Here is a 13,116-nt window from a genome sequence, read left to right as displayed (position 1 = left end):
CTTAACTAAATTCTGGTTAATGAACTAAACAACATAGACGCTCGAATGGTTCTTGTGTTGCAGAAAAAGTGGCCATGCATCAAATATAAATATTCAAACACAAGGGAAACTCCAGAATGTAACCATTGTCAACGCCAGAGGCTTTAAACAGAGTAAGAAGCAACAATAGAAGCTGTCTAAAGGGCGTTGCAGATTGGAGAACACGAAAGCTAATCCAGCACTAAGTTTAGTAAACAGTCAAACAATGCAACAATCCTCAATAAATCTACCTTGACTAGCTATAGTATACTTGAACTACACAACCATGACCAGATACAGCTTTGAGAGTTCATGAGACAACCATATCCATAGAGATAGCTGTCTGGTCTCGAGAAAGTAGTTAGGTTACAACAAAAACTAAAACTGAAATACAAGTTATATAGTTTTCAGCATACAGTTTAAACACAAAATACACACACATACACACACTTCAGAACATTAAAGATCACTAAAGCTAACATATACAAAACCAACAGTATGTCTCAGGTATCCAAAGCGAGATTTTCAGAATGATCTTCAACCCGGAGAGCCACCGTAGGAGATGTGCTGAGGATCGTCACACGTTTCTCTCCAGAGAATCGCCAAATATTGAGCTCGTCTTCGGCCCTTCCGGTATGCACTCCATATTTGTAAGCAAAAGTTACATTACCTTCATTGGTGAACAAAATTGAGTTCCCACTCACACCACAGCCATCAGGAAACTCCTTAGCAGAACATGAGACATTTCCAAAGTGTTCAGGAAACAACACACGTCCTCCCAAATCACTGACAACAACCCAAACACCAGCCTCTTCATCTAGCCTACTTACTCTACATGTAAACCGATTAAAATCTAGTTCATCAGCATCAGGAATCGGGTTGAAATTCTCGACCAGGTAAAGCTCATCATCGCCAGATGGAACCAGATGATTGACTGAACGCAGAGGCTGCGAAGGCATCAAAGGAGTCGCCTCCAGCGAATAAGGATCGATAACGACAATTTCCCCGGTTAAAAAAACCGCATAAAACCGTCCCCGAAAAGTGACTAAATCCGTGCATTGATAGTTTGGGACAGTCGTGAGCCGCTTCCACCTCATCTCCGCACTTGTTAACACCAACAAAACTTTAGAGTAGTTGAGGATCACAATGAACTCTTCTTGTCCTTCTCCATCCTTGTTTAGCGGAAGGAAAACCACACCTCTGTAATATCCTATCCATCGCTCGGGATCCCAACCGACTATTCTGTACTGATACCCCATAGGAACAACCTGATAGTCAAGAACATTCACCAACGTTGGATCAATTCCTCGGGCATTCACTTTCACTGAACACTGCAGGGGAGATGAAAGCGCCAAACGATAATCCGACTCATCTTGGCCTATTCCTCCCAGGAGATACTCACACTGTAACGCAGCCGAAGCAGCAGGACCTCGGACTCTAAAGAGAAACAAAGGGACCTTCTTTAAGGTGCACAATTCTTTGTTTTCCAGAGGGAAATCAACGAACGAGGGAAGAGAATAACTTGGGCGTAACATGCAAGAAGGAAATGGAAATGATGATCGCCACGAACGGCAAACAGAACGAGCATGAACTACATCGAAACAGTAATCATCCAGTTCCAGTTTCTTGGAGATAAGTGGAAGTAGCTCATTGGGAAGCTGAGACCAGTCTGGCATCATCGATGACATCTTCTTTCTTTCTCCTTACAGGTTTGCTGATCAAAAACAAACAGAACAGAGAAGATTTTATCACATAAGTATAAAGGTGAGAGATTTGCAGAAGTAATATAGAACCCAGAAGATTTCTCAAAGAACCTTAAAGATATACAAGTACTAAAGTCTATAGCCAAAATTCAAGGGAGCTTTGATTAGAAGCAGGGGAAGTCAAAACAAGAAACATACCTTGGTCGTAAGTGAAAGACTAGTATGCAAAGTGAAACCAGAGGATGGAGAAGAAATTACTTCAACGAGAGATTTAAGGGTGGAGAATTTTTACTGCTTTAGGGTAGAAGAGTAGATAAGAAGATAAGAAATTGGAAACGGAGTCACCTAGAAGATAAAAAGGAAGAATTGATGTCGGTTTCATCGGGTTTTGTTACCACATTTTATTAAAATACCACTTTTACTGTTTTATATTAAATGGGCTTATATTGGGCTTTTGTAAAGAATAAATTGATAAGTTTTCTTGAAAGTTGTAGGCTGTATGTAGGCTGTATGTAGCCTGTAGCTAATAGGCGGCTAGACATGTTAATTAGGATTAAAGCCTACGATGTAGTTCGTCATGAAAAAATTAGGTTTGGATTTAAATATATATGTTCAAGAAAAATCGGGATTTTTGAGCTAAGCCTATTTGAGGTAAAAGATTTTTTGGTTTAAACCAATTGGATTCGGACTGGCCTAAAAAGTCCTTAAACAAATATGTTTTGAATTTTTTTATTTATTTTAGTTTGATTAGATAATTTGATTAATAAATTAGTTTTCATATTTACTTACTAATCTTACTTAATACTTTTAAAATCTTTATCTATGACATTTTCATTTTTTCTTTTAAATTAAGTTATTTTTAATGAATATTGATAAGTTATTTAAAATTTGATGTATTGTTTTTATAGTATACCTTTAAATATTGTTATTTAAAAATTATTTTGAACTTAGAAGTTGATTTTTTTTTATCCGTAAGTAAAACCAAAAAAGGACGAAAAAACCCTGTAGCCATCTAGGCTTTGAAATATAGGTTCGAATATTTTTTGGGCCGGGCCAGGTCGATTGACATACCTACCTTCTTTTTGTCATCAACACATGTTCATTAACCTACCTATGGCACATATGTGTGATGTGTCAAAGGCAAATTGTGCAATGCTGGAGACTAAGAATAAAACACATCTTTGGTCAAAACTGAGAAACTTTTTGCACTGTTGACAAACTTTGGTCAAAACTGACTTATGATCAAGATTACAGCCAAACACATCTTTCAAGAGTTCAGGAAACAATATTTTCATGCATAGACATGGTTGTGTTGGGGATAGTTTTAAACAAAAATATATTAAGACTTGGATACCAAATGATATTAGTCTTCAGCATATCACCGTGACACAAAAAAAAAAAATATAAGACGATGGGCAACAACAGAGATCACAAAGTCTATAACTATGACTAAAGCAAGGTTTATTTGTGGTCTAATAAAGAAAAATAAATAACCAACAGAATGACTTAGTGCTCAACTTGGAGAGCCAAAACTGGTTCTGTGTTGAAGATCATCACACGATTCTCTCTTGTGGCTCTCCAACAATTGAGATCATCTCCCACGTTACCAGTATGTACTCCATATTTATAGGCATAAGTTGGTACATCAGTGAACAAAATTGAGTTCCCACTCACACCACAACCATCAGGGAGCTTCTTAGCTGAGCAAGAGACATTACCAAAATGTCCAATAAACAACACACGGTCTCCCAGATCTTTGACCTCAACCCATTTCCCACCTTCCTCATCTAGTCTACTCACTTTACATGTGAACCGGCTAAAATCTAATACCTTACAACTTGGCATGCTTACTTCAACCAGGAAAAGTTCGTCATCACCAGATGCCACCATATAGTTTAGTGGCTTAAGAGGTGAGGGCGTGAGGAGAGTCACCTCCAGCGAATAAGGATCGATAACGAAAGTACTTTTTGCAAGAAAGGATGCATAAAACTTACCTCTAAAAGTGAATAAATCTGAACATATAGAAGCTGGGACGTTCTCAAGCCGCTTCCACTTCATTTCGGCACTTGTTACCACCAGCAAAACATTAGTGTAGTTGAGGAGCACAACGAATTCTCCTCTTCTTCCTTCCTTGTTTAGCGGTAGAAAAGCCGCACCACGATACTCTTTAGGTTCCCAACCAACCAATCTGTATTGATGGCCTAGAGAGAGGATCTGGCAGTCGGTCATGTTCATTAACGTTGGATCATTTCCTTGGATATGAACTTTTACTGAACATTGAAGAGGAGATGGAAGATCCATATGATCATCTCGGCCTATTCCTCCTAGAAAGTACTCGGAAGCAACAGTAGGAGCTTGGACTCTAAAGAGGAACAAAGGAACCTTCTCGAGGGTGCACAAGTCTTTGCTTTCGAGAGTTAACTCGTCGAATGTGGGAAGAGAGTAACTTGGACGTAAGAGGCAAGAAGGAAAGGGAAACGAGGATCGCCACGAGTTGCAAACAGACCGAGCATGAACGACATCGAAACAGTCCTCCACATTTGTGGAGACAATTTGAAGTAACTCCTCCGGTAGAAGAGACCAGTCTGGCAACATTGGTGATGATGATGTCTTCATTTTCATTGCCATGGTTGTGTGATTTCGAAATCTGAAAAGAAAAAAAAAAATACAATTCAAGGGTTAAGGAACTTGTAAACAAGCATGACCAGAGAAGATTGATAGCTTAACTAAGATGTAACAGTTTTAATTACGAACGTACCAAAATGCTAAAGGGTCAATTTTTTTGAATAGGAAGGAGCCGTTGAGGGGAGCGGTTCTTGTGTCGATTTCAATTTTCTTGACTTATTACGCCAACAAATAACTCACGAGTGACGACGTCAAAAGACAATATTCTTTTTTTTACCCTTTTTCTAATGTTCACATTTTTCATTTCTTTTAATTACACAAAAAAAAAAAAAAAAAAAATCTGCTCCAAGAAACCCATAACAGGAGCCAAAACAGAATATATATATATATATATATGTAATTACTAATAATATAATTAAAAAGACAAATGCCGATCGAGATTGTTGCTTTCATACTTCTGGATAAAGGATGGTATTCCTTATAAACTAATCAAATCATTGAATGATTTGTAGTCTGATTCAGCTTTCTATAAGACTATTAGATCAAGTTAAAAAAAAAAAAAAAAGATCACAACTTAGCTGAAACTGAAAAGAGGGTAACTAAATTAGCTCTCATATCCCTACTATAGTAAAAGAGAAGTACACAAAGGATTCGGGTCGGGTTTTTCAAAAAATTCCGGGTTAAATTTTCAATCGGATACTTGCCAAATTTTTTGTTAAATATTTTTCAAATATTTCAATGATATACACCAGATTCCTATCATTTAGGAAAACTATATTAATGCTAAATAAAAAATAAGTCTTATAAGTAAAATTTGTTTATGAATATAAAGATCTCAATATTTTAAAAATATTCTAATTATTATATTAATTTCTTATATGAAAAACAAAAAAAAAATTATAATTTTTTAAAAGTTTAAATATTTGATATATAGAAAAATATAATTTAAAAATATTTGGTATAAAAAATATAAAAATGCATCTAAAATACATAAATAATGGTAATATAATCAATAAAAATGTTAATTAGTTTGAATTAGTTGAATGTTTCGAAAAATAAAATTTGAATATATATGGCTATAAAAACGAAAGATTTTATTAAAGATTTTATAAAAAACGAAAGATTTTATATATATTAAATCTTTATTATTTTTTATATTTCCTAATATGTTAAATGAAAGATTTTAATCAGAATAAAAAAATAGTATATGAAAAGAGGTTTCAAAATTATTCCAATCTTTATCAATTTGAATTACCTATAAAAAAGGAATAATATTTTATCAATAGCATAATTAATGCAAAATTATAGAGATCTATATATATCTAGAAATGGTTATATTTGAATTTTGAAAAAAAAAAGAAATTTGACAATCACTAATATATTTCAATGAGTAATACGAAATATTTTGGATACAAAAAAAAATATTTTAGGATAATTATTATAATTAACTAAAAATACTTTAATAACAATATTTTATCTTTGTAATTATTAATCATCGAATTACTACTAATACAAAATCAGTCATAAAGAATATATTCCATAAGTTAGTTTAAATAAATTACCTTAAACTCTGAATTTTCCTTAAAATGTTCTAAATATTTTAATATGTGAATAACAAGAATATTATGGTCTCTTATTCAATATGAAGTATATTAATATTTTTATTTTATTTTTATAGGATACAAGTATATACAAATCTTTCAAACTCATATGTTCGTGTGTGATACATGTGTATACATGATTTTCATGATTTTTTTTAAAATACACGGTTTTTGCTGATTGGTTCGTCACCACATACATTGTGAGTATACAATTTGTTTAATAAACGTTCTTTTATTTAGTTTATAAAAATATTATATTTAATTTCCGAAAACACACTTTTCTCAAAGAATTGAAACCAAATATACATTTCGAAATAATAATTGTTGATACTAAAATGAACGAAATAATAACACATACGACAAAACACGTTAAAATAAAATAAACCTGAAAATATTCTTTCGCGCTGTAGCGCGGATCTAAACCTAGCATACGTGAGAAAGTATACATCCACGATAGTACATATTCTCATACTTGCCAAATTCAACACCAACAATCCATTTTAACAGTTAAAAGTTTACGTAATTCGGGAAAAAATAAAAACCGACACTTTTCATCCGCGCTGTAGCGCGGGTCCGAGCCTAGTACTAACAATATAGTAACAACAAAATTATGGTCTGTTTTCCATGGAAACAGAAACGGATACTTAGAAAAAAAATGTTTTGCAAACAAGAAAAAAAATGTTTTGTAAACTAGTAACGCATTCAAAGGGACCGGTGTTAGCTTGTGTTTGATTAATTTTCTACGATTTATTATGCTCTGTTTTTTATTCCTTTCTCTGTTCCTGCAACTTTTAGCAATAAAGAAGATGATGATTAAAAAAAAAACTAGTAGTTGTTTAATATATATATTATCATAAAATACAAAATATCAAAACCATATATTGAGAAAAAATGTTTTGAAACAATACGTTAATCTAAAATATAGATATTTAAATAGTTTAAGTGAACGATAAAGGTTAAAAGTTGGGGATCGCTCGGCACATGACTGTGGCTCAAGCATGGACTTCACGTCGGAGGAGAAGACACCGCCAAGGGCACCTAAATGCAATCGAAGATGTCTTGGCTACCCAACGTCACAACGCCACGACCCAACAGGATCTCCTACTTTGGCGGGGCAAACACGACGATTTCAAACCAAATTTCTCAACAAAAGACACATGGCATAATACGCGGGTTCAATCTGCTAGAGTTTCTTGGCACAACGGCATTTGGTTCCCTCACGCAACACCAAAGCATGCTCTCTGCGCATGGTTGGCAGTGCATGATCGCTTAGCTACAGGAGTAAGGCTACTCCGATGGAATAGAGATGCATCGGGCAACTGTGTTCTGTGTAACAACAGCATTGAAACCAGAGACCATCTTTTCTTCATTTGTAGCTACTCCTCGGCCGTCTGGGCTGCGCTAGCTAAAGGCGTTCTTAGAAGGAACTATACAACAGACTGGACCTCGCTTCTCACTTACATCTCAAACAATCAACTTCCCCATGTGGAGAAGTTCCTTGCTCGATATATCTTCCAGACTACTATACACAGCATTTGGCGAGAGCGCAATGATCGGCGTCATGGCAACTCCCACACATCGACAGAACAACTGATCAAGCAAATCGATCATCTAGTACGCAACCTATGCACAGTAATTCGGCGGATGGCAGACCACAAATATGATGCTAGTTTCCAAACGTGGCTGCACACAAGACAAGCAACATGAAGATTTTTAGATTCTACTACTTTTTCTGAACTCTCAGCAAAATTTCAACTTCTATTTCGACATTTGATGCACTTGTTGTAAAAACGAAACCCATTTTCTTTTGAATATAATTTAACATTATTTTCAAAAAAAAATAAAAAAAAATAAAATAAAGGTTAAAAGTTAAAAACACTTAGACATAAATTTAGGTTTTATATACTCTTTTTTTGGTAATGTATATATCATATATTCTTGTATATGTGTATTTTTAATTAAATTAATTTGGTTTTTAATTTACAAAAGGTATCATTATATGTCGTAAATCAATATATTTCCAAAGTAGTTGTCTATTAAATTTGTAAACTAGAAATGTAAGATTTTATCACATTTCTAAAATGAAAATGTGAGCTTCTATCGTATTTTCAAAAAAAAAAAATTATGAGCCGCATTTTCGTAATATTTGTTGTGTTTCCGAAACGGAAACAAACTATATAATGAGTTTCCATGCAATCTAGATTATGGTGAATGAATAGATTATAAAAATATGTTTTTACATGGTAAAACAAAATTAGTAAAGCTTGAATGCTTAGGCCTTGAATGGCTCCAGATTTTGAACTAGTTTTTGGTTTTTGATTTTGCAAAAACTAGTTAGTTAGGCATTCATGATTTTGATAGAAGTAGATTTCCTAAAAATTAGGAAAACCAAATTTTTAGAGATTTTGCTTATTTGTTCATAGAATCCAAAAACCAAATTTTGTGGATTCCAAAAAACTTTTACGTGAGTTTTTTTGTTAAAAACATTTTATGCCCAAAACAGAAACAATTTCTTTTTCAAATACCTTAAAAAAGTTTTTGATAAATAATTAAATTTAAAATCTAAAAACCAAACAAACTACCATTCAAGATTTTGTAAAAACTAAAATCTATACCAAACAGTATGCGGTCTCCAAAATCGCTTACCACTACCCATTCGCCAGCCTCCTCATCTAGCCTACTCGCTCTACATGTTAACCTACTAAACATAATTACTTCAGCCTCTGGGATGGTTGCCTCAACGAGAAAAAGTTCATCATTGCCAGATTGAACAAGATAATTTACTGATCTCATAGGCTGTGCGGGATTCAGGGGAGTCGCTACCAGCGAATATGGATCGATAACAAAAACGTCCCCGTTAAGAAAGACTGCATAAAACCTGCCTCTGAAAGCTAATACATCCTTGCATGAAGCATCTGAGATTTTCCTAAGACGCACATCCACTTCATTTCTTTACTTCTTAACACCACCAAATCATTACTGTAGTTGAAGATCACAACGAACTCTCCTCTTTCCTTGTTTAAGGGAAGAAAAGCCACGCCTTGGTAGGATGATAGCCAAGCTTCAGGATCCCGACCTATCACTCTGTACTGATGACCTAGAGAGAAGATCTGGCAGTCTAGCATGTTCATCAAGGTTGGATCAGATCCTGGTTGAAAGTAAAACAGAGATTGAAGCTTTTTGTATTCTTATTTCAGCTTAAGGTTTTACAATTGGAATACAACTGATATTTATACTTAGACAAAACCCTAAGAGACACATGACAGATGTTCTTCATCCATCGGAGCCTAGAGAATCAAGGGCTGTGAATCTGTTCTTCACTTTAACTGTGTTCGTACACATGACAGCTTTCTCTCTGGTTTTGTCTTGAAGCGCTGTATCCGTTGCAGCTGATGAAGGTGAGTTCAAAATTCCTTGTTTGTTGGGCTTTACTTTGTTTGATAGGCCCAACTCGTTTTGAGTTTTAACAAAACAGGGTAGGCCCTCTGTTTGTGTAGTGTTATCAGCCCCCCTCAAACTTGGAGTGGGAGGAACTCCAACACCGAGTTTGCCGCGCAGGTAATGGAAAGCTCCAATCGGGAGAGATTTTGTGAAGATGTCTGCTATTTGGTGATGCCCTGGTATATGTTTAACAACCAAAGTCTTCAAAGCCACTCTTTCTCTGACATAATGATGATCAATATCAAAGTGTTTGGTTCTGGCATGAAAAGCAGGATTGGCTGTCAAATACACAGCAGACAAGTTATCACAGAAGAGCACAGGTGTCTTTGGTAAGGGAACGTTCAACTCCCGCAAAATAGAGCTCATCCATTTGATTTCTGAGGCTGCTTCAGATATGGTTCTATATTCGGCTTCAGTGGAGCTTCTAGAGACAGTAGGATGTTTCTTTGAAGACCAGGAGATAAGATTCTGTCCCATAAAAGTGCAGAGACCACCAACTGATCGTCTAGTGTCTTTACAATTACCATAGTCGCTGTCACTATAAGCATTAAGATCAAAAGGAGAGACTCTGTTGTATGAAATACCCATGATGATTGTCCCTTTAACATACCTGAGAATCCGTTTTAGAAGATGGAAGTCTGAAACAGTTGGTTTGTGCATCTTTTGGCACACATAGTTGACTGAGAATTGAATGTCAGGCCTTGTCAATGTCAAATACTGCAGTTTACCGGCTAAGCTTCTGAAATAAGTCGGATCAGAGAATTCTTCTTGTTGATGTGGAACTTTGTCGAGCTCTAATGGAAGTGGTGTAGGCATTGGAGCACAATTTGCCATTGAAGCAGTGATCAAAAGGTCCTCTGCATATTTTTGCTGAGACATAAAGAGACCATCCTTGTGAGCTTGAAACTGTATACCCAGAAAATAGTGCACTTGACCCATGTCCTTCATTCTAAACTGCTTATTGAGCTCCACAAGGAGATGTGAGAGAGTCTTGGAGTTGTTTCCTGTTATCACCATATCATCAACATAGAGAAGAAGCATAATTGTGTCTTTGTTATGAGCATAAACAAAGAGAGATGGGTCAAACAAGCTGCAAGTAAAGCCAAATTCCAAGAGAAAAGTGCTAAACTTGTCAAACCAGGCCCTTGGAGACTGTTTTAAGCCATATAGAGATTTATGTAAATGGCAAACATAATCAGGTTTATCTTTGTCCACAAACCCTGCAGGTTGTCTCATATACACAGTTTCTTGAAGATCGCCATGGAGAAACGCGTTCTTGACGTCCATTTGCTTAAGTTCCCAATTCATACAAGTGGCTAGATGCAGAACAAGGCGCACTGTAGGTGTTCGAACCACTGGGCTGTAGGTCTCTAAGTAATCGATTCCTTCTTCTTGACCAAATCCTTGTGCCACTAAACGAGCTTTCAACTTATCCAAAGTACCATCTGCATTAAGCTTAGTGCGAAATACCCATTTGCTGCCAAGAACATGCATATTTGGTGTATAAGGCACTAAAGACCAAGTTTTTGTTTCACTGCAATTATTCATTTCTTCTTGCATTGCAGCATTCCAACCAGAATCCTTTAAGGCTAGTGTGACTGTTTTCGGCTCAGGATAACTAACCTTATGAGTGAGCAAAGCATATCTTGGATTCGGTTTCTTTATTCCTGCTTTAGCTCGAGTGACCATTGGGTGAGCATTATCCGTGTTGTTTGCTGGAATCTGTAGGTCCTCGGTTTGCTGAACATGAGACATGATCGTACTTGCCTGTGTAGGAGAAGCGCTGTCGCCAATAGAAGCAGGATCAGAGCCTGTCGTACGCTCAGTACACTCCTCTACCACAGTAGTATGATTGTCTTCAAGTGCAGCAGAGACCTGAGTCTGCAACATTGGAAAATGCTCATCATTTAAAGGTGGAACTGGTAAGTCTGACGTTATGTGTGAGGTTCCAGTAGAAGGTTTTGAGTTCTGATTGATATTGTTCTGTGTAGGAGGCATTCCTTTGAGCCAAGCAGAAACAAGTGGAGTGGCTGGTTCAGGATGAAGATGTTGAAAAATTGATGCAAAAGGAAAAACAGCTTCATTAAAGACGACATGGCGACTTATATACACACGACCTGTTGGCGGATATAAACAACGATATCCCTTATACTTTTCATTATACCCCAAGAAAACACACTGCAGAGACTTAGGATCAAGCTTGTTAGCAGCATAATCTCTCAGAGTTGGGAAACAAGCACAACCAAAGGCCCTTAGAGATGTGAAATTTGGTTTCCTGCCAAATAGCTTCTCAAATGGTGACTTGCTGTTCTCGAGAGCTGATGTAGGAAGGAGATTGATGAGAAAATTTGCTGTAAAGAATGATTCAACCCAATATTTTAGTGGAATCTGACTTTGATAAATCATTGACAACCCCAATTCTGTAACATGCCTATGTTTCCTCTCTGCTAAACCATTCTGTTGAGGAGTATGTGGACAAGAGAGATATTGTTGGACTCCACTGGCTTGTAAATGATGCAGAAACTGTTTGCTTATAAACTCTCCCCCACCATCACACTGGAAGGTTTTGATCTTGCACTCAAACTGAGTTTCCACCATCTTTTGAAACATAAGAAATATTTGTAGAAAATCGGATTTCATCTTTAAAGGATATAACCAACTGAATCTTGAGTAGTTATCAACAAATACTACATAGTATCTGAATCCTTGAACAGAAATTATTGGAGAGGGTCCCCACAAGTCACAGTGAACCCTCTCTAGTACTCTAGATGCAGTAAAAGTAGAAGGAGAAAAAGAGAGTCTTGAACTTTTTCCCAACTGACAAGCTTCACACACCAGCTTGGTAAATTTATTAATGGAGATGGACTGATCTTTGGATAGTTGTTGGAGGATTTGATAATGAGGATGACCAAGTCTTCTGTGCCACACTTCATCACTTGCCAAATGTTGATGCGTAGAGTAGAAAGATTGCAGCTGAGGTTCCTCCAAACCATAAGCACCATCATCATGCAGTTTTCCCATTACCAGTAGCTTCTTGGTTGCCTTATCATTAATTCGAACACCATCACAATCAAATTCAAAAGAGCAGGGGTAATCTCTTGTGAGTTTTGAAACAGATAGTAATGACTTAGCAATATCAGGGCAAACAAGGACATCTTTTAAAGGTAAATTACCTGCTGTAGAAGCTAAACTGGTAGAACCTGTATGAGTAATGGGAAGAAAATTCCCATCTCCAATCATTAGTGACTCATTACCTTGATACGGCTGAGAGTGATGAAGTCCTTGAACAGAGTTTGTGACGTGTGCAGTGGAGCCAGAATCTGGCAGCCAATCATGTCCTTGATGATCGGTAACGTCAGTAATCCGCATAGCAGCCAAAGCCATCGGAAGCTCCTCGTATTGGTAGCTGTTGTTGAATCGGTGCCAGCAGCGAAGTGCAGGATGACCAGTCTTTCCACATATCTGACAAACCACACTGCCACTCTGAGAGCTAGAAAAGCTTGAGGATGAGGATATTTGCTGATGAAATCCCCTGCCTCGTGTAGAGAATGAGTTTCTTCCTCCACGACCGAACCTTGATTTGTTGTTACCTCGACCTCTGTTGTTTGTTTGATAGTATTCAGAGGATGGTGTAGTGGTGAAGGCTAGGTGTGGAGAAACAATATTCTCAACCAAGTAACTTTGAAGCCTGTCTTCATATCCACAGAGTTTAGGTACCACATCTTCTG

The 13,116-nt window shown here is 36.5% G+C and overlaps 2 protein-coding genes across 3 annotated transcripts; both read right to left on the bottom strand.

Moving 5' to 3' along the window:
• Positions 1 to 253: 253 nt before the first annotated feature.
• On the bottom strand, positions 254 to 2,004 carry LOC17889456 (F-box/kelch-repeat protein At1g64840). 2 transcript variants are annotated; one of them, XM_006294308.2, is made up of 2 exons: positions 1,920 to 2,004; positions 254 to 1,732 (listed from the first exon to the last, which is right to left on the bottom strand). In XM_006294308.2, the coding sequence occupies exon 2, from the start codon at positions 1,704 to 1,706 to the stop codon at positions 522 to 524; it is 1,185 nt and encodes a 394-aa protein (XP_006294370.2). In that variant the 5' UTR covers positions 1,707 to 1,732; positions 1,920 to 2,004; the 3' UTR covers positions 254 to 521. The 2 variants fall into 2 exon arrangements, with proteins under 2 accessions (XP_006294370.2, XP_023639679.1); XM_023783911.1 differs by lacking the exon at positions 1,920 to 2,004 and adding an exon at positions 1,833 to 1,850.
• A 1,223-nt stretch (positions 2,005 to 3,227) lies between these two features.
• Positions 3,228 to 4,349, bottom strand: LOC17887602 (F-box/kelch-repeat protein At1g64840). Its single transcript, XM_006296314.2, has one exon. It carries the CDS (start codon positions 4,347 to 4,349, stop codon positions 3,228 to 3,230), a length of 1,122 nt encoding a protein of 373 aa, XP_006296376.2.
• Positions 4,350 to 13,116: the final 8,767 nt, after the last annotated feature.

The sequence above is a fragment of the Capsella rubella genome, unplaced genomic scaffold (assembly GCF_000375325.1).
Source record: "Capsella rubella cultivar Monte Gargano unplaced genomic scaffold, Caprub1_0 scaffold_4, whole genome shotgun sequence".
Lineage (NCBI taxonomy): Eukaryota > Viridiplantae > Streptophyta > Magnoliopsida > Brassicales > Brassicaceae > Capsella > Capsella rubella.
Note: the sequence above shows the minus strand (reverse complement) of the source record. Positions and strands in the feature narration are given on the sequence as shown.